Source organism: Eptatretus burgeri, chromosome 13 (genome assembly GCF_056783735.1).
Source record: "Eptatretus burgeri isolate ZD-2024b chromosome 13, Ebu_testis_v1, whole genome shotgun sequence".
NCBI classification, from domain to species: Eukaryota; Metazoa; Chordata; class Myxini; order Myxiniformes; family Myxinidae; genus Eptatretus; species Eptatretus burgeri.
The window spans coordinates 23,189,635-23,217,628 of record NC_140973.1 but is presented as its reverse complement, the minus strand read 5'-3'; the positions used below and the strand labels follow the sequence as shown (position 1 = coordinate 23,217,628).

The following is a 27,994-nucleotide window of genomic DNA, read 5'->3' as shown; positions in this document are numbered from 1 at the left end:
AAGAAGTTGCATAAAGCAAGCCAAGAAGACCTACACAAGGTAAGTGTTATGCTGTTTCGAACCCTTCCCAGAGTTCCTCAACAACTATAAAGATGTTCACAAATAGTACACACATGAGATGATAGTTCTGCAGTGATAACCGAGCGGGTATTATCACCCGACCTCGCCAGATCCGATTCTATTGAACGGGTGTTTAAAACTCAACTATTTATTCCACGATGCAAGATGGCATTTCCAATATGAGGAAAGGAGGACATTTGAACAAAGCACATTTATTTTACACATGCACGTATGTACAGCCAACACGTATACAGGCAAACAACAGCAAGGGAAAGCACTACGACCGAATATGGTTATTATTAATGTCGTGACTTAACAGTTACTACTTGGCAGGACACGGCGCCACAAGATTCACTCAAAAGGAAGGAAAGGGCCACTTTCATAGATGAGAGTGGCAGACAGGGTCCGTGGACCTTTATAGTGCGTGAGCCTTGGTTGCCGAATGGGCTCGCGAGACCGATGCGGCTTACCCGCACCCTTGTGGTGTGACGATGAGCAGGTCGCGACGTCTGCTCCCCACGGCCACCAGGACAGCCGCGCCTGATTGCGGCCTTGCGACGATGGGCAGGTCGTGACGTCTGTTTCGCATGGCCACTCGGACAGCCGCGCCTGATTGCGGCCTTGCGACGATGGGCAGGTCGTGACATCTGTTTCGCATGGCCACTCGGACAGCCGCGCCTGCTTGCGGCCTTGCCAAGGTGAGGTGATCCGGGCCCCGGCCGGCAACGCAGTTGAGAGGAACGAGCGGGTCTTTTGATGCTCTATAAGAGTTGATGCTCTATAAGAGTCGAATGCTCTAAGACCCCGTCCGTTCCTCAGCGATGCGCGAACTGCGCCGAGGTCCGATCACCTCGGACTGCCTTGGCGCTGGCAAGCTCTCCTTGGCTGTGGTCTCCACGCAGCTCCTTGGCTTTCCCCGACTGACTCTCTCCAGACTTCGGGCTCCAATCGGCTCTCCGACCCCTCCAGACTGCCTGAATCGGTGCTCTGCACGGCCTTTTATTGGGCTGGTGAGACAAGATCTGATCTCCGCACTCTCACCTCTGACTTCTGACCTCTGCCCGGAAAGCGGACGTGGTAGAGATCACCTGCCCTCTGGATCCGATTCTCTGAGAGCGAAGCTTCCACACAGAGCGGACGTGGTAGAAATCAACACCCTTCGATCCCCCACAGGCCCCGCGCCTTTCTCTCCTGTGATCTGTTTTTCGAGGTGAAGCTTCCACACAGAGCGGACGTGGTAGAAATCACCAGACTTGCGCTCACAACGAAACCTCCCGCGTCGGTTTGCAGTAACGCTGTTCGCTGGGGACTCGCCGCGGCTGGTGCAAAGATGGCGTTGTTTCGGAGACGAAGGTGAGGCGATGTTTGTGGCATGGAGATGTTGACGGTTGCTGGCGGTGTGGTGAGGATGGCGTGGTTGTTGAGAGGCAGGTGTGGTTGTGGTTGGTGTTGTGGTTAAGGGGAGCGATGTTGGTTGTTATAATGGTAGTCGAGATGTGGTTGGTTCAAAATAACGATAGAAAAAGAAAAACCTACCTCAAAGGATCACAGCCCTGTGACACGAATAAATCCCATTAAACAACAGTGGGGAAATCTAACTGAACACAGACTTATCGATGTAACTGAACTACGGACCTATATGGTGTTCTGCTAATTTCCACAGCCGTAACTATATATATATATATATATATATATATATATATATATATATATATATATATATATATATATATATATATATATATATATATATATATATATATATACACATATATACACACACATGTACACATCTATATATATATATATATATATATATATATATATATATATATATATATATATATATATATATAGTTACGAATTTGCCGGTTCGGACAGCCACGCACGACCGCTTAAGGCCTAACCGCAGTCGCGCTACCGCCGAAACCCGGAATTCAGTCGAAGCTTCCGGACAACTCCGGAAACCTGCTACGGATGCCTTAACGCACCATAAACTGTCAATATTCTGTCCACACGGTACAGGGTTAATCGGCGAATCTCGATATACCTAATTATCCGCGCAGACAGAAGTACCGAGAATTTATACCTCGACGGAACTCGTACGGAAACGAGCCACTAAGCGTGCTCGTTCCATGTGCGATGCCAAGCGGTTTTAATCGCCAAGTTCTGTCGGACCAATTGACCACTTTAATTGGCTTTAATAGCCTGCTCATTTCCCGAATGCGCCGTGCAAGGCAATGGGAGGAAATGACGCAACGAGCAGATTGACATTCAAACAATGGGGGCATTTATTTATACAGGCAAGCAATCAATGGGGGGAAGGGGACATGACACAAGAAAAGCCTACAGCCGATGTCTCTTTATTATGTACAGGCACGCACTTAACCAACAATTCTACTGATAAAGACAAGGCGCCAGAGAACACTTTAATACAAAACCCAGGAAAAGAAACGGGCTCGTGAGCCTTTATTCCAACTCGGAGCCTGGATGAGCAAGGGCTCACAAGAGGCCGTGCAGGTTTCCTTGCCGCCCCTTGTGCCGACTCGAAGGTCTTCGGGTCAGTGACACCGGATGCTCCTATTTGGCCCTTGTGTCGCTACGCGCTAGTCGCTTAGCAGCTGCGTGGCTTGAGCAGCTTGCCGAGTGGCTTGCTCGGTTCCCCTCGGTCGTCCGGCCTCCACTGCGGCCTGGTCGGTCGGGCCTGGCCGGCGACACGCTCGGAGGCGTGAACGGGTCTTTTGCTCTTTTAGAATTGATGCTCTTTGGGCCCGTTCACTACTTCAGCGTCGCTCGACCGTCTCAGGACCATTCGCCCGGACCATGACGCAGCTGCTCGACTTCAGAGAGGGACGAATATCCCGAGTGCCCGCCTCTCCAGAGAGGAATGAATCTCCCCCCGCGACTGCCCGTCTCCAGAGAGCGATGAATCTGCTGAATAAGCCCCGAACTCATTCGAGCTCTGCCCTTATATTGGCCTGGGGCGAGCCGCCCTTCGACCTCTCACCTGAGGCCGGGCTCTGCCCACTTTTCACCTCGGACCTCTTACCCCTGGTAAGTCTCGCTGGGAACCTCATGTTCGACGTCACGGGTTGGTGTCGGGGAAACCCCCGTTTTGATCCGATTATGCAAATCGGCTCGCGCGGTGGCGGTTCGCCGTGGCGCACAATGGCGGCTTTAGCAGAGGGAGCGTTGTTTGTCGATGATGATGGCGTTTTTGTAGGAGATGATGGCGTTGCGATGTTTGTAGGAGATGATGGCGTTGCGATGTTTGTTGGAGATGATGGCGTTGCGATGTTTGTTGGAGATGATGGCGTTGCGATGTTTGTTGGAGATGATGGCGTTGCGATGTTTGTTAAAATAAAAGATAGAGAAAGAATAACAGCTACCTCAAAGAGTCGCAGCCCGGCACACGAATAATACCCTTTAAACATCGGTGGGAATTCTGACCTGAAACACTTACTTATCGAAATAACTGATCTTCGGGGAACCTGAATGGTGTTTTGTGAATTTCCACAACTATATATATATTATATATATATATATACACACACACACACACACACACACACACACACACACACACACACACACACACACACACACACACACACACACACACACACACACACACACACACACACACACACACACACACACACACACACAGGGCCTATAGAAAGTGCACTCCCACTTTCAAAATTTTCACCTTTTGTTTCCTTACAGCCTGGAATTAAATTGCATTAAATCAGACTTTCCACCGTTATTTACACATCGTAACCCATAACTTCAAAGTGAAAAATAGCACCGCAAAGCGGGCGTAACCCCTCAGCCCCTTGATGCAAACCAATTTCAAGATGGTGGCCATATTGAAAATGGCAGCATGCCCATTTTCGAAAGGAACCTTCCTCAACTCAACCCCAACACACCCAGCAAAAATGGATTTAATCAGACAAGGCGTTCTCCTCAAATTTGACGGAAACCAATTTCAAGATGGCTGCCATGGCGGCCACAGTGAAAATCGCAGCATGCCCATTTTGGAAAGGAACCTTCCTCTACTCAACCTCATTATAACTCGCCAGAATAAAATCAATGTGTCAAGCCGTTCTCAAGTTATTGTCCGGAAACCAAATTCAAGATGGCTGCCCGAGCCGCCATATTGGATATCGGATTGTGCTGTATATCCAAAAGAACCTTCCTCTGACCACCCCCATTTATACCCCCATGAAAATAAAATCAATCTGTCAAGCCGTTCTCAAGTTATTGTCCGGAAACCAATTTCAAGATGGCTGCCATCGAGGCCACATTGAAAAGTGCAGCGCGCCCATTTTCGAAAGGAACCTTCCTCTACTCAACCCCAACATACCCTGCAAAAATGGATTTAATCGGACAAGGCGTTCTCCTCGAAATCGACGGAAACCAATTTCAAGATGGCTGCCATGGAGGCCACATTGAAAATCGCAGCGCACCCATTTTCGAAAGGAACCTTCCTCTACTCAACCCCAACATACCCTGCAAAAATGGATTTAATCAGACAAGGCGTTCTCCTCGAAATTGACGGAAACCAAAAGTTGACGCCCGCCCAGACAACGCCTATGACGACAATACCCCTTTAGCCAATTTGGGCTGAGGGGTAAAAACGAATTCTAACAATTTCAGAAAGTTAATGAAGAATACAAAACTAGAATCTCTTGGTTGGATAAGTGTCCACCCACCTTAGAATAGCAATTGTAAACTTGTTCAGATGTTACCAATCACCTTCAAAATCACACACTCCAGTTAACTAGCCTCCACCTGTGTTAAATTGTAGATTCTGATTATTTGTGAATAAAATCAGCTCTTCCTGTAGGTTTCCTCTACTGGGTAGTGCACTTCACAGCAAAAACTCAACCATGAGAACCAATAAGCTTTCATAAGATGTCCGGGATAAACTTGGGGAAAGGCACAGATCATGGGACGGGTATAAAAAAAATATGCAAAAGGCCTTGAATATCCTTTGGAGCACAGTGAAGCCAATCATAATAAGTGGAAGACATATGGCACCACCAAGACCCTGCCTAGATCAGGCCATCCCTCCAAACTGGATGACCAAGCAAGGAGGAGACTGATCAGAGAGGCCACCAAGAGGCCAATGACAACTTTGAAAGAGCTACAGGCCTTTATGGCAAAGACTGGTCACTGTGTGCATGTGACAACAATATCCCACGCACTTCACAAGTCTGGCCTGTCTGGTAGGGTGGCAAGAAGAAAGCCATTACTCAAAAATCCCCACCTTGAGTCCCGTTTGAGATCTGCAAAAAAACCACTCCGGAGATTCTGAAGCCATGTGGCAAAAAGTTTTGTAGTCTGACGAAACCAAGATGGAACTTTTTGGCCTAAATGCAAAATATTATGTTTGGTGCAAACCCAACACAGCACATCACTCAAAGAACACCATCTCAACTGCGAAGCATGGTGGTGGCAGCATCATGTTATGGGGATGTTTCTCATCAGTTGAGACTGGGGCACTTGTCGAGATAGAAGGGAAAATGGATGGAGCAAAATCTGGGAGGAAAACCTGCTGCCCTCTGCAAGAAAGCTGAAATTGGGATGGAAGTTCACCTTTCAGCATGAAAGCGACCCGAAGAATACAGCGAAAGCTACATTGGACTGGCTAAGGACCTAAATCCAACGAAATATTTGTGGCGTGACTTGAAGATTTCTGTCCATCAATGCTCCCCACACAACTTGACTGAGCTTGAACAGTTTTGGCCAGAAGAATGGGCAAATATTGCCCAATCAAGGTGTGCAAAGTTGGTAGAGATCTATCTCAAGCAGACTCACAGCTGTAAATGCTGTAAGTAAAGGGTGCTTCCACTAAGTATTAACTCAGCGGGGTGGACACTTATCCAACCAAGATATTCCAGTTTTGTAAGTTTAATTAATTTTCTGAAATGTGTAGAATTTGTTTTTCACTTGGAATTTGTGGGTTACGATGTGTAAATAAAGGTGGAAAAAGTCTGATCTAATACAATTTCATTCCAGACTGCAAGGCAACAAAAGGTGAAATATTTGAAAGATGGAACAGACTTTCTGGAGGCAATATATATATATATATATATATATATATATATATATATATATATATATATATATATATCCATCTATTACATGAAGCTCTTTCTAACCACTCACTCACTCACTCATTCACTCACCATCCATTCATTGGGACCATACTCTGTACAGAACATTTGTGCTGCCAAAGCAGTCTCCTGGGCTCTTGGGAACAATGCTGGAAGGTCACCACTCTGACAGAGGAATACTCAAATGGCTCAATCATCCCAGTACTCATTTTGCCAACCTCAGAAGGATGATAGGCTGAGTCAACCGCACCTGGTGTTAATTAAGCATCCAAGCAGCATTTGAATTGAGGACCTTTGGATCCCAAGCCCACCACCCTAACCATGAAGCCAACACCAGGCACACTCACTGGTTCACTGACTGATATTAAAGATTGGTACCTTCCGGGTGACGTAGATAGCTGAAATTTTGCGTGCCGATGGATATCGAGGTCAGTACACTGGTAGAATTCACAGAATCGTCAGACAACATCAATAAATTAAAATATAAATAAATGAAAAAAATGCAGGTGAGTGACCCGAGACAATGGGAAAGCAAGGTAATATAATTTTGTGTGCCGACGGACATTGAAGCCGATATGCCAGGAAAAATCACAGACCCATTGGAAAGCATCTGTAAATGAAAATATATATAAATTAAATAAATAAAAGAAAAATCAAATGCAGGTGAGCGACCTGAGACAATGGGGAAGCAAGGTTCATATGCTTACACAATGTGTAAGCACACCCTGCTAGTGTGTGTATGTATATGTATATGTATTGTTGCGGGCCGGCGGGGTCAGGTGAGAAGACCACTAGGTGGGGGGAGCTACGTCGATTCCCACCAGACTCCCTGGAATTGTATGCCGTCGCTCACGGATAATTCTGTGACGCGGCGGGTCGCTTAACCGACCGTGGACACCAATAACTCAACCGCGTAACCTAGGGTCCTCCCGCCTATGTAATTGGGTTACCTAATTAACCACGCGGGTTAACCACCGGGGAACGACGCCCTCGGTACGCCTTGTCCGAACCGGATCACTCTACCAGATCGAATCACCTTTCCGGATCGGATGCAGCCGAGCGACACTGCCAAGGACGTACCGACTCGAAGGAATGCACCGTTGGGAATAAAGGACCCGGCTAAACCTGGATTCAAACCATGCTGGATCAATGAGGGAAAAGACAAAGGCGAGCTGGGAGCATTTCTACAACAATTATTTATTTTCAGCAAGCGAGGAAAAGCATGTGGTACAACAAAGGTTTATTGGGTATGTTATGCAGGGAAAGAGGAGAGAGAGAGGTGTGGGGGGGGGGGGTGTGACAATTATACAAGCAACTTACTAAAGCAGACACAGTGCAGACTTGACGCGAGATTATTCACAGTAACAACAATAAAAGATCTTCTACAGGCTTACTTAACAGACAGGCGCCAGCACACTCAGACACACACACAAAAAAGAAGAAACCCTAATGAAAAAAAGGACTTTTGTAGCCAGGGAGGGAGGGGAGTTGAGGTTATAGCTTTCAGTACCTGGGCGTTTCGAGGGAGGGGATGCTCCGTGGTGCGGTACCCGACAATAGTTGCGTTGTCTCTGGTCCAAGCCGCACGTGTGGAAATCGTATTCTGAAGGAGGAGCTTGAGTGGAGAAGGTCGGAGTCCAGAGGGCGAGGGTGGAGCAGTAGGTGGGACCAGGCACGAGGCTTGGTCGAGAAGCAGGAAGCGAGGTCATGTGGGCGGAGACGAGGAACAGGAGGCGGGCCGTCGAGGTGAAACGTGGGCGGAGTCAAGTAGCAGGAACACTCCGCGTGAAAACACCCACACCGAACACACACAACAACCACTACACAGAGGATTTCTTCGTGTGTTATAGAGCCTGGAGGTCGGGGGAGGGGCCATGCCGAATCCAACGTCATCGCCTGAGTCGGCGTTCTGACTGGCCCCGACCCCTCACGTGGTCCGCCATCCTGGGCCGGGTTTCGGCCAGACGCCGGTATAGCCCGCCCACCTGGGTGCGAAAGCGTATGTGACACGCCGCACATGTCTGGCCTCGGGTAGACGGTGGAAGCTCAAAGGGCCAGTCGACTCCATAGTGCACGTTGCGATTTTTCCTCAGAAGTGATCGTTGGGGAGGGTACCATGGGTTGTCATGCTCTGGTAAGCGAGAAGAGGGGCAAGCGAGGCAGATTTACCTCAGAAAAGAAAAGGTGGGAATAAAATAAAAGGGAAAAATACTAATAGCCCATCGCAACGCACTCCCCTTGTCCTCCCACTACACAAAAGGAAGGGGTCTATCTGCACGTTTATTAATGGCATAACTGACTCGGGACAACTATCTGTTGTATGCATGCGGTTCCGAGAACCGCAACAGTATATATATATATATATATATAAATATATATATATATATATATATATATATATATATATATATATATATATATATATATATATATATATATATATATATATATATATATATATATATATATATATATATTGTTGCGAATTCGCGCCCGCCGGCATGCGAACGGCCACGTGACTCGAATCGCGGCACGTCGCCCACCGGACGGACAATTCTGTCATGACCCTCTCGGACTAACGCCGAGAGCTAGTCACGGGTGGGCCTTTCGGCCTCACCGCGATCGTGCCAATCGGCCACCCGCGTGGGATAGGGTTGTTCGCCAAACTCGACCTACCTAAGTACCCACGCGGAGGGTAGACCGGGCGATCGCACCTCGCCGCAGGTCGACTCCGGACACGGGCCGCTTAAGCGATCCGTTCCGTACTATCGGGATAACCGAGCGGTGTTATCGTCGGCCTCGGCGGTTCCGATTAATTATCGGGCGTATTAAGTCCACTACCAACCCTTTACGTGAAGCAAGATGGAGATTCAATTAAAGAAAAGACGAAGCGAAACGGGAAAACAGTTCAACATGATGCACATTTATTCCGCGGCACACGGAGAGCACACAAATACAGCCAAACAGAATGCACATATATCAAATGCTACAAAAGAAACAATGACGCAGAGATACTACCGACTACGCGAGCACACGGCAACACTTAAACAGTTTTACTTCAGAGACGGCGCCGACACACATTTACTCAAAAGCAAAAGAAAAGGCCACCCTCAAAGACAAGGGGGCAGACGGGGCCTGTGGGCCAATATTTGCGTGGGACCTGAAGGAGCGGTCAGGTCCGCGAGACCGGGTGGGTCCTACCCGCGTCTTCGTGATGAGCCGCAAATGTGGCAGCGCGGCGGTGCCCCAACTTCGTGCTCCTTTGCGGGTTTCGTTGGCACCGCTTGGAGTGGGGTGGGAACGGGGCCCCCTTTTCGCACTATGTCAGCGCGGGGAAAAAGGGGGGGGGGAATTGTTGATGCTCTGGGAAAAGAGTATAGCTGGCTTGCTTGGGTCCCGTGACGAGAGATTCCACCGCGACCTCGTCACCGACCGCCGTCTTCCTTGCCTCGGACCCGAGCTCCTCGGACTCTTCCCCCAATTCTCCTCAGCCAACTGCTGAAAACCACCGGGACGCCCTCGCCTCCCGACTCCACTCCGCTCCGCTCTTCCAAACTGACTCTCCTCAGATTCGCCTTGCGCTCGGCGCTTTTTTGGCCGGCAGGAGAACCCATATGCAAATTTCCGGATCCGGATGAGCTCGGGGGCGGAGTCATGCTCGCCCATTGGACGGAGAAAAAGGGGCGTGAATCTCCCCTGATCCTAGAATTTGCATATCTCGATTCCACACAGACGCGCCTGGAGGCGGGGCCAAACCGCCCCGCGCTTGCTGATTGGACGGATCAGAAGTGGGCGTGTAGCATTCCTGATCCGAATTCTCCTCGGAAAGGCCGCATTTTGCACTCGCGGCTCGGCGCGTATCTTGTCCGAGCCCAGGACAGCCCGACGCTCGGTGCTCACAGGTGGTGCGGGAATGGCCACAGAAGGAGAGAGGTGAAGGTGGTGGAGGGTTTATGGTGGTGGTTTATGGCCATGGTGCCGTTTGGAATGGCGGTGATGCGATGTTTGCGGGAGCGAGTTGTGAAGGTCAAGATCGTGGCTGTTGGCGTTGTTGTTGTTGTGTGATGGTTGGAGCGTGGTTGGTTCAAAATAAAGATAGAACAGAAAAACGGCTATCTCAAAGCGTCGCAGCCCAAATGAATCACATTTATTCCCTCTAAACAACGGGTTTGGGGCTAACTACACATGTACTTACAGAGATATCTCACCTACAGGACCTGAATGGTGGTTTGCAAATTTCCTCAACCGCAACAATATATATATATATATATATATATATATATATATATATATATATATATATATATATATATATATATATATATATATATATTCTTTCTAACCACTGACTCACTCACTAACTGATATTAAAAATCAGGACCTTTTGGGTGACGTAGAAAGCTTAAATTTTGCAGGCCGACGGACGTTGAAGCTGACACACCGGGAAAAAAATTAATCATAGAACCGTCGGAAAGCATCCGTAAATGAAAATATAAATAAATGAAAAAAAGAAAAGAAAATAAATGAAAAATCAAATGCAGGTGAGCAACCCGAGACAATGGGGAAATACGATTCATGTAAGCATATCCCATATATATATATATATATATATATATATATATATATATATATCCTATATCCCATATATATATATATATATATATATATATATATATATATATATATATATATATATATATATATATATATATATATATATATATATATACACGACCCTATCCTAATGTTGTAACCAAAATTTGGAAGCATTCTGACAGGTGGGTCTGGAGAAAAAGATTTTTGAAGAAATTTACTAAGTTGGCCATTTTGACGTACTTAAAGTCATGTGACTGGAACGAGCTTTGCAATTCCTGTTACCGGTCAGGAGAGGAACGTTGCTGCAAAAGTTCAGCCGGATGGGCCGAGCGGTTTGGCTGGAGAAGTCGAAAAGGGAGACGGACGGATGGACGGATGGCGCTTGATGACAGTACCTTATCTGGAATGTAAATTCCAGATAAGCTAAAAATTATTTAAAAAAAACATCTCTCCGTGAAGCCATCCATCTGTGAAGCCGTGAAGCCGTGCATGAAGCCTCGGTTGATATATGTCTCTTATTTACATACTGTTTGAACGCTAGTTGCATCCTGACTACACGTACTATTGCAGTGATCTTCACGATTGGTTTAGAAGGGGGCCAATTTTGCCGATAAGACATCAGTGTGAGAGCAGTCACACCGCCTGCAAGACTCCATAATGGCTGTTATTAGGCCCCGCCTCCACATATTCTTCTTCATTGTGCTTAACTGGGCTGCAAGCGTAATTGTTTGTATGCTGCAACCATATCCTAATGTCGTTATTCTCCTTTTATGCTTTGTGTTGGAACACTCTTTTAAGCCATTGGGTCAATTTGATAGCATTTATGGCCGATTAAGATGGGCTGTTTTCACATTTGTGTATTATCGGCCGCATGTCAGGGGCCACATTTTAGGCCACCGGGGCCGCCAGTGGCTCGCAGGTCGTGCAATGAAGAAGAGGGTACTATTGGAACATACCTTTTAAACTTTTTGACCCTTTAAACTGCTGAGACTCCTCAGACATTTGAAGACCCTTTAGATGCTGTTAGACAGTTACATCCTTCAGACCTATAAGACCCCTCAATACCTTTAAACCCCTTTAGACCATTAAGACCCCTAAGACCCTCTATATCCGAAAGACTCTTGAAGCCCCCTCAGACCATTAAGACCCTTAACACCTATAAACACCCCTAAGTTCCCCAAGAGCCACAATACCCTCAAGACCCCAAAATATCCATAGGACCACAAAACCATTAAGACCTCCAAGACTCATGAGACCCCGAAGATCGTTAAGATCCTGAAGTCCCTTAAGAGCCACTCAGAACTATCGGACCTCAAGACCCTTGAAAACCCAAGGCCCTCAAGACCCTTGATACCCTAAAGGACCCTTCGGCATTTAAGACCCAGAAGACCTTGTAGAGTGTAGACCATATAAACCCCATTAAAACCCTTCGACTCCTAAACTCCTATAGACCCTTTGGAACCTTTCGACCACATAGACCCCTTTTGACACCTTTAGACCCTTTCACCCTTTTGACCATTTATCATCTTTAGACCCCTCGAACCTTTGGACCCCACAGACCTTCGAAACCTTTCCACCCTTAAGTCCCATTGACTCCCTTTAGACCCGTTAGACCTCAACACCATCTGGACCCCTTACACACTTCAGACATGTTGGACAGCTTGGGCCCATGACCATTTAGAGATTTAGACCACTTCGATCTTTTTAGACGCTTTTGATCCCTTCAACCATCACTACTATTGTAATGTCGCCTTTATACCTTTAGATCATCGAGAACCTTTTCGGCTCACACTGTACAAACATCGACAAGTCTTCTTGCAAAACACAGCCGAAACGTCTTTTTCAGCAAGCAATGTGCAAACTCGACCCACCTCGAGGGTGGGTACTCTACCAGTACAGTACAGTACAGTACAGTACTATAATAAAACAGTGAAATTTAAACTCCCAATTACCTCTGAGTTGCTTTTTGTTGGTACGATTCCAATCCCAATTACAGTGTATTAAGCCACAGAGAGGGTGTTCCATTAATAAATACATCGTCCCTCCAATGGTATCTTAATCCAGGTGTCCCGTCGACCAGCACGAGTTGGTGGACGTGAAAGAGCTCACCGGGGCCTTTCGAAAATAGCGTGCCATTGTGTGCCTGTACTCTGGCCGAGTTATAATCCCTTCCTTATAGCCTCTCCAGCCATCCAGTACTTTGCCACAGCTTGGTGCAACCTGCTCAGTGTTGTTTCTCAGGGCCGGAAATGTCAACGACCTGTCATGTACAGTACACCTTGTAGCTTGTACAGTACACCTTGTGGCTTGTACAGTTCACCTTGTGGCTTGTACAATTCACCTTGTGGCTTGTACAGTACACCTTGTGGCTTGTACAGTTCACCTTGTGGCTTGTACAGTTCCCCTTGGAACTTTACAGTACACCTTGTGGTTTGTACAGTTCACCTTTTGGCTTGTACAGTACACCTTGTGGCTTGTGCTGTACACCTTTTTGCTTGTACAGTACACATTGGAGCTTGTACAGTACACCTTGTGGTTTGTACAGTACACATTGTGGTTTGTAAGTCAACCTTGAAACTTTACAGTACAGCTTGTGGCTTGTACAGTTCACCTTGTAGCTTGTACAGTTTGCCTTGTTGCTTGTACAGTACACCTTGGGTTTGTACAGTACACCTTGTGCTTGTGCAGTTCACCTTGTGGTTTGTACAGTGTACATTGTGGATTGTACAGTATACATTTCAGCTTGTACAGTACACATTGTGATTTGTACAGTTCACCTTGCCTTGTACAGTGCGCATGTGGCTTGTACGGTACGCCTTGAACTTGTACAGTTCACCTTTTAGCTTGTGCAGTACACCTTGTGGGTTGTACAGTATGCCTTGGAGCTTGTGCAGTGCACATTGGGGCTTGTACAGTACACATTGGAGCTTGTACAGTCCACCTTGTGGTTTGTACAGCTTACTTTGTGGCTTGTACAGTACACCTTGGAGCTTTACCGTGCACCTTGGGTTTGTACAGTACACAATGGAGCTTTGTCGTACGCCTTGGAGCTTGTACAGTTCACCTTGTGGCTTGTACAGTACGCATTGGAGCTTGTACAGTTTGCCTTGTTGCTTGTACAGTACACCTTGGACTTTCTACAGTACACCTTGTGCTTGTGCAGTTCACCTTGTGGTTTGTACAGTTTACATTGTGGATTGTACAGTATACCTTTCAGCTTGTACAAGTACACATTGTGATTTGTACAGTTCACCTGTGCCTTGTACAGTGTGCATTGTGGCTTGTGCAGTACGCCTTGAACTTGTACAGTTCACCTTTTAGCTTGTGCAGTACACCTTGTGGGTTGTACAGTATGCCTTGGAGCTTGTGCAGTGCACATTGGGGCTTGCACAGTACACATTGGAGCTTGTACAGTAGGCATTGGAGCTTTACAGCCCGCATTGGAGCTTGTACAGTATGCATTTGAGCTTTACAGTATGCATCGGAGCTTTACAGTACACCTTGTTACTTGTACAGTTCACCTCTTAGCTTGTACAGTACGCCTTTTAGCTTGTACAGTACACCTGTGGCTTGTATAGTTTGCCTTTTCACTTGTACAGTACACCTTGTGGCTTGTATAGTATGCCTTTTCACTTTTACAGTACACCTTTGTAGCTTGTGCAGTACACCTATTGCTATCCTGTACAGTATGCCTATTCCTATCCTATACAGTATACCTATTACTATCCTATACAGTACACATTGGAGCTTGTACAGTACACATTGTGGCTTGTATAGTTTGCCTTTTCGCTTGTACAGTACACCTTGTGGCTTGTATAGTATGCCTTTTCACTTTTACAGTACACCTTTGTAGCTTGTGCAGTACACCTATTGCTCTCCTGTACAGTATGCCTATTCCTATCCTATACAGTATACCTATTACTATCCTATACAGTACACATTGGAGCTTGTACAGTACACATTGTGGCTTGTATAGTTTGCCTTTTCGCTTGTACAGTACACCTTGTGGCTTGTATAGTATGCTTTTTCACTTTTACAGTACACCTTTGTAGCTTGTGCAGTACACCTATTGCTATCCTGTACAGTATGCCTATTCCTATCCTATACAGTACACGTTGGAGCTTGTACAGTACACATTGTGGCTTATACAGTACATCGTGTGCATTGTACAGTACACCTTTTAGCTTGTACAGTCTCCCTTTACACTTGTACAGTTCACCTTGTGGCTTGTACAGTACGTCTTTGAGCTTGTACAGTATGCCTTTTGTGTTCGGTGCGCCTGGTGGCTTGTACAGTGTGCCTTGTTGCTTGTACATCACACCTTGTTGCTTGTACAGTATGCCTTGTGCAGTATGCCTTGGAGCTTGTACAGTGCACATTAGGGCTTGTACAGTACACATTGGAGCTTGTACAGTCCACCTTGTGGTTTGTACGGCTCGCCTTGTTTGTACAGTACACCTTGGAGCTTTACAGTGCACCTTGGGCTTGTACAGTACACATTGGAGCTTTTGTCATACGCCTTGGAGCTTGTACAGTACACCTTAGAGCTTGTACAGTATGCGTTTGGGGCTTTTCTGTCCGCCTTGGGGCTTTACAGTATGCATTGGAGCTTTTGCAGTACACCTTGTCGCTTGTACAGTACACCTTGTTGCTTGTACAGTTCACCTTTTAGCTTGTGCAGTACATCTTTTAGCTTGTACAGTACACCTTGTGGCTTGTATTGTCTGCCTTTTCGCTTGTACAATACACCTTTGTCGCTTGTACAGTACATATATTGCTAGCCTGTACAGTATGCCTATTCCTATCCTCTACAGTATACCTATTACTATCCTGTACAGTACACATTGGAGCTTGTACAGTTCACCTATTGCTATCCTGTACAGTATGCCTATTCCTATCCTCTACAGTATGCCTCTTACTATCCTGTACAGTACACCTTGTAGCTTGTACAGTACATCTTGTTCCTTGTACAGTACACCTTTTAGCTTGTGTCGTATCCATTTACGCCTGTACAGTAACCTTGTGGTTTGTACAGTACGCCTTTGAGCTTGTACAGTCCACCTTGTTTCTTGTACAGTGTACATTGTAGCTTGTACAGTACACATATTGCTATCCTGTACAGTACACCTGCAGCAGAACGGCCATTATACATAGGAGATATTGTTGTTGTTTTTGATTAATTGCAGAAACATTATCGCGGAAAAATAGACAAATGAACACAGTGTATGGGATATGAACCCGAGATCCGAGAATCACAAGCTATGTGATCGGATGGGAAGGTCGTGAACATGGCACGGAACGGAATTAAATAAAATAAATATTGTACTTGAAGAATAAAACATTGAAAGGTAAAGGTAAAACTTTAAACACTGCAGCGAGAGAAAAAGGTATTTGCCCGAATAAAAAGACAATCCTTGCAAAAAAAAGGATCTTCGCAGCCGTGTGGGGAAAGAAGACCACGTGGGACGAGCCCTTTAAACTTGCCCGTGACTCGGTCACGTTTCTTTGTTTACGTCGGCACGGCGCGACGTCACGGCGCGTCCAGATCCCTTGGTGACGGAGCGAGCCGACCAATCATAGTTCGCCTTCACGATGACGTATCACTTAGAGGCGTGTCCAGCGAATGAGCTGTCGCCATGCTCTGAGTATTTAATCCAAACGCAACGTGTTGGCGTTTCATTCATGGAGCAAGCACAGTGTCTGTCTCACTTGTTCAGATAGAAAGGGCAGGAAAATAACAGGAACATAATCCTTAGAGCCATGTCGTCTCAAGTGTCTCGAGTGCGGCGGACCGCGTCGCCACCTCAGCAGAACCGCCCGCAGCCGCTACGCGCCACGGTGCCCTTCCAGCTGAGGCACGGCGCGGCGAGCCCAGGGCGGCCGAGCGCCGCGCCGGGCCCACAGAAACTCGCCGCGTCTCCGTCTCCCACACCGGAGCACCGGACTCGTCACTCACGACGATCTCCCGAGCTGCGCGGTTCGCCCGAGCGTCGGAGCCCCAACTCGCCCGTGTGCAAAGGTGCTTGTCCAGGCGTGAGTGAGTGAGTGAGTGTGACTGAGTGTGCGCGACGCGCCGACGTCCCGTCATGGTTACACAATCACCTTCGTGCCGAGTATCGTGAGCCGTGTACGAGCCCCGCGTGGTCGTAAACGTTAATTGCAGAACGAGGAATTGAATGAATAAGCTCCACGTTCACTAGGCCCTCGTACATCACTCGGTCCATGCGTTGCGTCCATGACATGAGGCTCTTGCTGCCACCACGTCCGAGCAGAACGCGAACAAAGGGTTGCTGCAGCGCTGGATGTCTGTGTGTCTGTCTGCGTGTCTATCTGCGTGTCTATCTGCGTGTCTGCTTCTTGGCCGAGCCGTTCACCCTACGGCCTTCTTGGCTGTTCCATGTCTCTGTCTCTGTCTCTGTCTCTGTCTCTGTCTCTGTCTCTGTCTCTGTCTCTGTCTCTGTCTCTGTGTCTCTCTGTTCGGTGCCTTTTCCTGAGCTGCCATTCCCCATCCTGGCTCACTGCCTCTTGGCTGATCGCCTGCCTCGTTCCCTGAACTCCTAAAGCAGAACTGTTGTGCTTTGTACAACGATCTGTATTCTCTTGTCTTTCAATCCTAACGGTTGTTTGTTCCCCTTTTTATAGCACCATTGTGTGCCCTCTCTAGCTCGCACAGGCCAATGGATGCAGACGTGTGGTACAAAGTGATCCACGGACTTGTTTGGGGGTTTTTTTCCGATAATTATCCCCTTTTAGCCCCCACTTGTTTGTTTGTTTTTGTTTTTGTTACCAGGTGGTCTTTACACCAAGTGTTCTTTAGCTCTCAGCCCAACCCATCATACCACCCCACAATCCATAACTAAACCCATACCCCACATCTCTCTTGCACCTCCCCCTCCAACCCCCTTTCCTTCCCACCTTCCACTTTCTAGCTTCACATACTCTGCCTCTATCACCCTCTCCCCCTCCACCTCTTCATCCCTATAAGCAATGGGCATGAAGTGGATATGCCAATAAGTAAACCGATGGGTTTGACCAAGGACGGTGAGCTTCGCGACGGTGGACGGTGAGTTGAGATGGAGAAAGGCTTCGCGTGGACGAGCAAGCATGTACCTTTCTTTGTGTGCTGGCTCATTCGTCTGATGAGGGTCACACAGAATCGGGTGGAATGTGCCATTGGGGGTGGACGGCCACAGTATGGGCTGGGCGGTCATTGTAGGAGAAGATGCGTTGCAGAGCAGCCATGGAGGTCGGATAAAAGTACCCACCCAAGATGAGCAGATGATGTGCCGTATGAATTGACAGTTGTGACATCCACTTGCTGGCTTTATGGCCTGCGGAGGCCAAAGTGAGGGTGAATAATGGGAGCTGGTGGTGCGGTGTGAGCTGAGGTTAACACTTGCTGTTGGCTGTGGGTAAGGAATTAGGTGGCTATGCGGATGCATCGTGCAAGTGTAGACGTGAACATGTCCTCCTTTGACCTGTCTATAGCAGACTGTACAGGATTGAGGATGACCAGTCCAACTGCAGGGCAAGCACTGCTCGGTGTTCTTGATGAGGACAGACATGAAATCTCCAGATTGGTGTTGAGTGGTTTTAAAATGGCTTGCTGGATCGACCAAGGATCCTGTTTGTCTTCTACAGAATGAGATCTGGGAATGGTGTCTGTATGTTTAATAAGGTCTGAGTGTATTTGAGTAGAGGTGATTAAAGGCAGGCTAGTTTGAGTCTCTTGTGTAGTTGTGCTTTATTGTGTCCAACTTTAAATATGAATCAGCCATTCCAGACTCCGTGCATTGGAATAAAGCTTCTTCTTTTAGGGTCTCAAAAAGGTACTGACCCTTGAAGAATCACCCTCTTGCTGAGGCTTTATGAGTGGTGCATTGTCTGGTGCTATTGGAAGTCGCACCAAAACCCTTCTCTTGGGATTACGCTTGCCGGAAGCTGATATTCCGCGATAAATTGGATCTGGTTCACCACACTGCCATGTTTGGAGTGTGCTCTACTGCGCTGCCTGCATGGGTGTGAGGCTTGTTCTTATGGACCTGCACCCGCATGCCTGTGGGTTGAGTAGCAACATCATGCTGTGGCCTGTGCATGTTCCCTGTGAAAATGTACAACCTTTACACCCAAAGCTCTTCAAACCATGTCGATGCCTCAGGCCATATAATAGTACGATAGTGCATGGAAAGAGCAGATTTTTTTTCATGGAGTTTTGTTTCCAGCCTTGGGATGCGAGGAGAAGCTGCATTTCGGACGTTAACCCTTCTTCAGAGCAGAAGATGAGTTTATTCCTGAAACGTCCCCCTTATCCTTGCTTTCCACAGAGGTCAGCATCCCTCCTGTTGATTTCACCCATTGTTCTACCTGCCCGGTAACGCGGATCGACCCTGTCCTTCACAAGCAAAACTAGTTGTTCATTTTGTATGACCACTGAAAGGAACTCTGCATGTCGTAATGGAAGGTCTACATATTATGTACACATTGAATCTCGAGTTTGGAAAGAAGGCATAAAGGCGGAAGGAGGAAAAGAACACCGAATGGGAGAGGGCATTGTCAAAATACATCTCCATGTTTTTCTTTTGTTGTGTGTAGATTTTTTTCAACATGTTTATTTGGCCCGTGACAGCGGTGTTGTTGTTAACCCTAAGTATGAGCAAAGTTCTGCAACACGGACCCTGAGATCTTTACTCGATCGACGTGATTGTAGTTCTGTGGTCAAAAATGGCAAATGATGTCCCCCTTAATGACACTGGGCCCACTTGTCAAAGTCCATGCATTTTCAGAGCTAGTGACAGTCATCCATCTTGTACCTTGAAGCATGGATAAAGCCTGCAAGGAATTGTGTATTGTCGGTAGTGTTTTATGCATGTGCCTCCAGGCTTTCGATTTAACGTGCCTGCTTTTTAAGTGTACATGCATGAGCATACAAATTGATTGAGTGTGCGTAGAAAAGCTCGTTGACAAATGACCCCGAGCAGTTAAGCTTTACAAACCTTCACATGGGGTTGCTCGAGGTTCTTTCGAAATTGAAAATGCACAAAATAGCAGCACCGCTCGGTGCGACGTAGTGTGCGTAACCGTGGGACAGCTGTGGGTTTTCAGTCTCGGGCAGCCACCGAGGGCAGTTGTACGAGGGCTGTTTGGGAGGACACAAAGCTTCAAATGCTTTTCTTCCCTCATAGCCACTCCACCTCCCCCTCCCCCCCCCACATATCTGTGCTCCTTGAGCCTTCCGAGGAATATTTTGCATCATCCCGCAACAGCTGTTGTGACCCAGAGCATGTAAATGACAACGTGGTGATCCACGGTCTGAGATGGTTGGCCTGCTTCGTGTTCCCAACTGGGAATTTAGTTTCGGATTCTGACATCTTGGGTGCAAATCCCAAATACTGTGTTGATTTGTCTGTTGTCCACAATGTCCTTGTAATTCAATTCAAAGTACACTTGTGTTTCTCGAATACTTTCTCTGTGTGTTTGGTTAATGCTACTGAGCCACGAGTCTTCAATCCCTGTTCAAAAAAAACCAACAAACAACTTTTAAAAAAAAAAGTATAAAGCCTTACTGGTCGTGCACATTGAGAGCAGTTGATAAAAGTTTCATCTTCCTGACCTTTTACTGGTGTTATGCGGAACATCTGGATGGGTGGTTTAACCTATTGAAGAACAAACTTGTCATTTAACAGTTTTATTATATACAAATTCATTCATGTGAAAAGTTTTTCCACCTATTTAGACCTTTTTTTTTTTTTTTTTTTTTTTTTTTTTTTTTTTTTCTTCCTTTCTATCATCCAAGCAGGGAAACTTGGTTAAATACGTTGATAAATCAACTGGGTTATCCCACATGATCCAGGTTTTGTAAAAGGTTCCAAAGTTCAGATTCCTCTTTAGAATCCCATCAAACAAATATCCGTATCAACCTCAAACATTGTTTGAAAATGCCATTAACACCAAAGCTGTACTGACCTCGAAAGGTTACCTTCATGTGCTCGTCTCAACTTGCGCCACCCCCACCCCTCCTCGCCGATGTGGGATAGCCTGGTATACTTCTTCGGAGCTCGAGGTAACACTGACATTTACTGTAGGATGCACATCGCAGCGGTGAAATGGCATGGCTTGTGGTTTCCTGCAGTTTGTGTTGTGGACAAGCTAAGCAAAACATGATAGCATGTTGTCGACCGGGTCACAGTGCTGCGTGATTTCCTTTGGGCCATCGCAGTCTCCCAGGCAACATTGCAGACATCACAACAGCATCCAGCACGTCCAGTGGACTCGAACATTTTTTTTATAATGAACACCCTCGACAATGCATTCCTTCGGTTCCCTATTCGGCATGTCAATTTTCCCGTGGTGCAGAATCTCTCAAACCAGTTTTCGGCAATTATTGATTGTTCCGCTAAAACTCTTTTATCCTCCTGATAATTCCACATCGGGCAATTTCTTCCCTTCGTCTATATACCATACCACAGATAAGACTGTCTCTTTTTGTACTGCTTTTGTTGCCATCTTGTGCAGTGAAGAATATCTGCAACTCCATCAAAGTCGATGGAGTTGGTACATTTACCCCTTTGAGCCTGGAATGCTGTACATTCAAACTCGTTTGGTCCACTATGATGCTAAAATGGGTGTGATGTCCTGGGGACAGGCTGTCATTGTCACCATTCTGTAAACCCAGCACTGGATGGATTCATAATGGGCCAATGCACAGGATAAGTTTCCTTATTGGGTGGTTTTTCATGATGTCCACTGATTTGTTGTTTATCTGAATTTATTTCATTTTCCTAAACCCCTTTTTCGAGAAAATATTGGTGGTTCTCCGGTGCTGAAGGATGGGCCACCGCCACGACTGAATTACTGCACCTTTCTGCTTGGCATCAACAATCTTGCTAATCTCATCTTTTGGGAGTGATGTGTTTATTGGACACTTTGGAATGTAAATTGTATTTTCTTTAATCTCTCCGTATATTAAAGCACCTAATGCTGTCTTCACAAGCCTGTATAACCTTTTATTGCACACGAGCAGGAAGGGAGGGTAATGTCAAGCGATCTTTTGTCGAGATGAAATTTTGGAACTGTTCGCGTGAGAATTATGAAATCGGGACGTGCACAAAATTAAATAAGGCTTCAAGCCTGTTGGTAAATAATCTCTGCTAGTCAAGTGTAATGTGTTAATGAATAATCTCTTGTTTTGAAATGAAGGCTCCACAAATGAGTACAGCTGTCCAGCTTGGCAAGTTCCGACGTTTTATGTCAGGTCTGACGTTTCAGCGATTCAAGGTGGCTTCAGCCGAGACAGATGCAGACTACTCTGTGTGGTCAAAATATACCTGAGCCTTGCCTCCTGGGTAGCTATAATTATCCACGTTGGTGGTGCCTTCCTTTTTGAAGACTTAATTCTCAAATGCAACCAGTTTTTTTTTTTTTGTTGCAGATATTAGTTCTGCTAATAAGATACTTCACTACGATTACTATTTTTAAAAGGGCCCCAATTCTTCCCACCTTCTTGTGGGGTTGGCCGTAGAAGGTTTCCAGCCAGTCTTTCACGGTCCAGTTGACCAGTGTTGACGTTTCGATTGAAGATGATTTGTTGGGCAGGCATTTATAATTTTTTTTTTTTTGAGGGTGCTGGAGATGACTCGCCTCCTCTTCGTGAAAGGCACTGTGGGATCTTTAACATCCACCAACAAATACGAGCAGGCGGGGAACCCAGCTTAACATCCTTCAGAGGGACAGCACACTTTGAGATGCAATGCCCTCCTTTTGAAGTGTCAGTTTTACAGTTTATCGTTTGGTCCGGAATCAAATCCAGATTAAACGGCTTGAAGGTTAGCACCTCTGCACCATCTGGTCTGCCATTGAAAAATAAGGTATTGCTGCTGGTTGTTTGGTGTTCCCATTGGATCACTTAGCTGGGATCCCAGTTAAAATCCCATAAACCTTTTTCCAGACGAAAAAAAATTCCTTTACAGGAGAGAGGCTCATGCAAGGTAGTGACAGTGGGGCAAACGTCAAGGGAATGAATGAGGAGAAGGAAGAGGAGGAACACTGAAGTGAGCAAGTGAGAGGGTTGGTTTGGTAAAGGTCAATATTTGGGGTTAATAGAGATCATTGGTCATAAAATTGTGGTTGACAAAAGATGACTGTGCATTGTCTTTATAATTGATGTAAAACTACATCGTTTTATCTAGAGCTCCATGTAATTTATGTTAAAACGCATTTATTACCTCCACCACCGAAGGTAAAGGAGATTATATATTTCACCCCTGTCTGTGTGTCTGTCTCTTTGTCTGTTTGTGTACAGGATATCTCAAAAAGTTGTGGACCGATTGGGTGTGTGACGAGGACGAACTGATTAGATTTTGGTGAAGATCCGGATCCAACGACTAGAATTTTAAAGTAATTCTTCACCATTGAGAGATTGGGCCAAAAAGGATGTATAGCATGATATCTCAAAGTTGTGGACGGATTCGGATGAAATTTTGTGGACAGGTTGGGTGTGACGATGAAGAAATGATTCAATTTTGGTGAAGATCCGGATCTGATAAATTTTTAAATGATTCTTCACCATACGGAGCTAAAATGATATATCGCATGATATCTAAAAAAGTTGTAGACGGATTCGGAAGAAACTTGGTGGACACGTTGGGTGTGTCACAAGGACGAATTGTTTCGATTTTGGTGAAGATTCGAATCTGGATCTGGATACTAGAATTATTTAATTTTCAAAGTGACTTTTACATCATTGTTAAAACTAGAATGGCACTCGGTAGAGCACATACTTCCGCCACTGAACAGTTTACGTTTTTTATTCCACTGATAGGCCAGATCTGAATCCAGACCTGAACCAAAGTGTAATCTGTTCTTGTTACCTACTCAACTCATCCACCAAGTTTTGTCATAACTTGTTCACAACCTTTTTAAATATGATGCTTTTTTCGTTTTTGTCCCACTCTCTCAATATCGAAGAATCACTTGAAAAATTGGAGTATCCTGATCTTCAGTAAAATCAAATCGATTCTTCTTTATGAAACACGCCACCTGTCTACCAGGTTTCGTCCGAATCCGTCCACGACTTTGAGATATCTTGCTCACAAACAGGCGGACAGGAGTGAAAACTTAACCTCTTCAGCAACTGAGGTAATAAGGGGAAAATGCCACGTATTTATTATTATATTTTCATTAATTTCATCTACTTTAGTGTGAATGAACTACTCCTGTAATTAAAGTTTATGTATATAGTTGCGGTTCCCACCCGCTCGGCGTGCAGGCGACCGCTTTTAGCTAATCGTGGCCGCACGCCCACCGGACGGGCAATCCGAGTCGCAGCTTTCGGATCAACGCCGAAATCCAGCTACGGGTGTGTTTTTAACCACACCGTAAATTGGCCAACTCTTCTGTCCACATGTGACAGGGTCCGATTGTCGATTTACCTAAGTATGCGCGCAGACAGAAATGCCGGGGATTTACACCTCGACAGGGCCCGTACGGATACGGGCCACTGTACGCAGCTCGCGCCATTTGCGATTTGCCGAGCGGTTGTATATCGCCAAGCCCCGTCGGATCTGATTACTTTATCGGCTATTTAAAAGCCAGCTAATATTCTGTACGTAATTACAGCAGCTCAATGGAGGAAGGGGACACAACGAGCAGGTGAACATTCAAACAATGACATTTATTTGTCACGTATGCAGTCAATGAAGCAATGCAGATATACAAGCACGTATGCAATGAATGAGGGTCGGGACAAGACACAAGCAAACAAAGACCTACAGCCGTATCTATTGATTAATGTACATGCACTCAACAGTTTCTACTTAGCGGACACGGCGCCACAACTTTCAAACAAAGAAAACCCCAGGAAAGGAAAGGGCAGAACAGGACCCGTAGGCCTTTAATGTTCGCGGAGCTTTGGAGACCGAAGGAGCTCCGTGAGACCGGGCTGGTTACCTGCCACCCTCGTGACTCGCTGGGCAACCCTCGTTGGTTCGTCACCACCCGACTGGACTCCACCAGCTCCTGACTCCAAACTCAACTGCTGGCGACTCCTCTCCCCACCTCAACTCTCCTCGTCGGCGTCTCCTCTCCCCACCTCAACTCTCCTCGTCGGCGTCTCCTCTCCCCACCTCAACTCTCCTCGTCGGCGTCTCCTCTCCCCACCTCAACTCTCCTCGTCGGCGTCTCCTCTCCCCACCTCAACTCTCCTCGTCGGCGTCTCCTCTCCCCACCTCAACTCTCCTCGTCGGCGTCTCCTCTCCCCACCTCAACTCTCCTCGTCGGCGTCTCCTCTCCCCACCTCAACTCCCCTCGTCGGCGTCTCCTCTCCCCACCTCAACCCCCCTCGTCGGCGTCTCCTCTCCCCACCTCAACCCCCCTCGTCGGCGTCTCCTCTCCTCTCCTCGTCGGCATCTCGTCTCCTCTCCTCGTCGGCGTCTCGTCTCCTCTCCTCGTCGGCGTCTCGTCTCCTCTCCTCGTCGGCGTCTCGTCTCCTCTCCTCGTCGGCGTCTCGTCTCCTCTCCTCGTCGGCGTCTCGTCTCCTCTCCTCGTCGGCGTCTCGTCTCCTCTCCTCGTCGGCGTCTCGTCTCCTCTCCTCGTCGGCGTCTCGTCTCCTCTCCTCGTCGGCGTCTCGTCTCCTCTCCTCGTCGGCGTCTCGTCTCCTCTCCTCGTCGGCGTCTCGTCTCCTCTCCTCGTCGGCGTCTCGTCTCCTCTCCTCGTCGGCGTCTCGTCTCCTCTCCTCGTCGGCGTCTCGTCTCCTCTCCTCGTCGGCGTCTCCTCGTCTCGTCTCCTCGTCGGCGTCTCCTCGTCTCGTCTCCTCGTCTGCGTCTCCTCGTCTCGTCTCCTCGTCTCGTCTCCTCTCCTCGTCTCCTCTCCTCGTCGGCATCTCCTCGTCTCCTCTCCTCGTCTCCTCTCCTCGTCGGCGTCTCGTCTCCTCTCCTCGTCGGCGTCTCGTCTCCTCTCCTCGTCGGCGTCTCGTCTCCTCTCCTCGTCGGCGTCTCGTCTCCTCTCCTCGTCGGCGTCTCGTCTCCTCTCCTCGTCGGCGTCTCGTCTCCTCTCCTCGTCGGCGTCTCGTCTCCTCTCCTCGTCGGCGTCTCGTCTCCTCTCCTCGTCGGCGTCTCGTCTCCTCTCCTCGTCGGCGTCTCGTCTCCTCTCCTCGTCGGCGTCTCGTCTCCTCTCCTCGTCGGCGTCTCGTCTCCTCTCCTCGTCGGCGTCTCGTCTCCTCTCCTCCTCCGCGGCTCGTCTCCTCCCCTCGTCGGCGTCTCGTCTCCTCTCCTCGTCGGCGTCTCGTCTCCTCTCCTCGTCGGCGTCTCGTCTCCTCTCCTCGTCGGCGTCTCGTCTCCTCTCCTCGTCGGCGTCTCGTCTCCTCTCCTCGTCGGCGTCTCGTCTCCTCTCCTCGTCGGCGTCTCCTCTCCTCGTCGGCGTCTCGTCTCCTCTCCTCGTCGGCGTCTCGTCTCCTCTCCTCGTCGGCGTCTCGTCTCCTCTCCTCGTCGGCGTCTCGTCTCCTCTCCTCGTCGGCGTCTCGTCTCCTCTCCTCGTCGGCGTCTCGTCTCCTCTCCTCGTCGGCGTCTCGTCTCCTCTCCTCGTCGGCGTCTCGTCTCCTCTCCTCGTCGGCGTCTCGTCTCCTCTCCTCGTCGGCGTCTCGTCTCCTCTCCTCGTCGGCGTCTCGTCTCCTCTCCTCGTCGGCGTCTCGTCTCCTCTCCTCGTCGGCGTCTCGTCTCCTCTCCTCGTCGGCGTCTCGTCTCCTCTCCTCGTCGGCGGCTCGTCTCCTCTCCTCGTCGGCGGCTCGTCTCCTCTCCTCGTCGGCGGCTCGTCTCCTCTCCTCGTCGGCGGCTCGTCTCCTCTCCTCGTCGGCGTCTCGTCTCCTCTCCTCGTCGGCGTCTCGCGTCTCTCGTCTCTCTCCTCGTCGGCGTCTCGTCGTCGTCTCGTCTCTCCTCTCCTCGTCGGCGGCTCGTCTCCTCTCCTCGTCGGCGGCTCGTCTCCTCTCCTCGTCGGCGGCTCGTCTCCTCTCCTCGTCGGCGGCTCGTCTCCTCTCCTCGTCGGCGGCTCGTCTCCTCTCCTCGTCGGCGGCTCGTCTCCTCTCCTCGTCGGCGGCTCGTCTCCTCGTCTCGTCTCCTCTCCTCGTCTCCTCTCCTCGTCTCGTCTCCTCTCCTCGTCTCCTCTCCTCGTCTCCTCTCCTCGTCTCGTCTCCTCTCCTCGTCTCCTCTCCTCGTCTCGTCTCCTCTCCTCGTCTCCTCTCCTCGTCTCCTCTCCTCGTCGGCATCTCCTCGTCTCCTCTCCTCGTCTCCTCTCCTCGTCGGCATCTCCTCGTCTCCTCTCCTCGTCGGCATCTCCTCGTCTCCTCTCCTCGTCGGCATCTCCTCGTCTCCTCTCCTCGTCGGCATCTCCTCGTCTCCTCTCCTCGTCGGCATCTCCTCGTCTCCTCTCCTCGTCGGCATCTCCTCGTCTCCTCTCCTCGTCGGCATCTCCTCGTCTCCTCTCCTCGTCGGCATCTCCTCGTCTCCTCTCCTCGTCGGCATCTCCTCGTCTCCTCTCCTCGTCGGCATCTCCTCGTCTCCTCTCCTCGTCTCCTCTCCTCGTCTCCTCTCCTCGTCTCCTCTCCTCGTCTCGTCTCCTCGTCTCCTCGTCTCGTCTCCTCTCCTCGTCTCGTCTCCTCTCCTCGTCTCCTCTCCTCTCCTCGTCTCCTCTCCTCGTCTCCTCTCCTCGTCTCCTCTCCTCGTCTCCTCTCCTCGTCTCCTCTCCTCGTCTCCTCTCCTCGTCTCCTCTCCTCGTCGGCGTCTCCTCGTCGGCGTCTCCTCGTCTCCTCTCCTCGTCGGCGTCTCCTCGTCTCCTCTCCTCGTCGGCGTCTCCTCGTCTCCTCTCCTCGTCGGCGTCTCCTCGTCTCCTCTCCTCGTCGGCGTCTCCTCTCCTCGTCGGCATCTCCTCGTCTCCTCTCCTCGTCGGCATCTCGTCTCCTCTCCTCGTCGGCATCTCGTCTCCTCTCCTCGTCTCCTCTCCTCGTCTCCTCTCCTCGTCTCCTCTCCTCGTCTCCTCTCCTCGTCTCCTCTCCTCGTCTCCTCTCCTCGTCTCCTCTCCTCGTCGGCGTCTCGTCTCCTCTCCTCGTCGGCGTCTCGTCTCCTCTCCTCGTCGGCGTCTCGTCTCCTCTCCTCGTCGGCGTCTCGTCTCCTCTCCTCGTCGGCGTCTCGTCTCCTCTCCTCGTCTCCTCTCCCCGTCGGCGTCTCGTCTCG

The 27,994-nt window shown here is 48.4% G+C and overlaps 1 protein-coding gene across 3 annotated transcripts in view; it reads left to right on the top strand.

The window, feature by feature from the left end:
• Positions 1-16,445: 16,445 nt before the first annotated feature.
• LOC147014063 (protein FAM117B-like) overlaps positions 16,446-27,994 on the top strand; it is a 152,177-nt gene continuing 140,628 nt past the window's right edge. For all 3 annotated transcript variants that reach the window (XR_015050628.1, XM_085851670.1, XM_085851669.1), the window contains exon 1: positions 16,446-16,797. Coding sequence is in view for 2 of the 3 variants with exons in the window: in XM_085851670.1 (XP_085707796.1) it covers positions 16,539-16,797 (259 nt within the window). In the remaining variant the exon portion in view is untranslated. The remainder of the gene's footprint in view (positions 16,798-27,994) is intronic.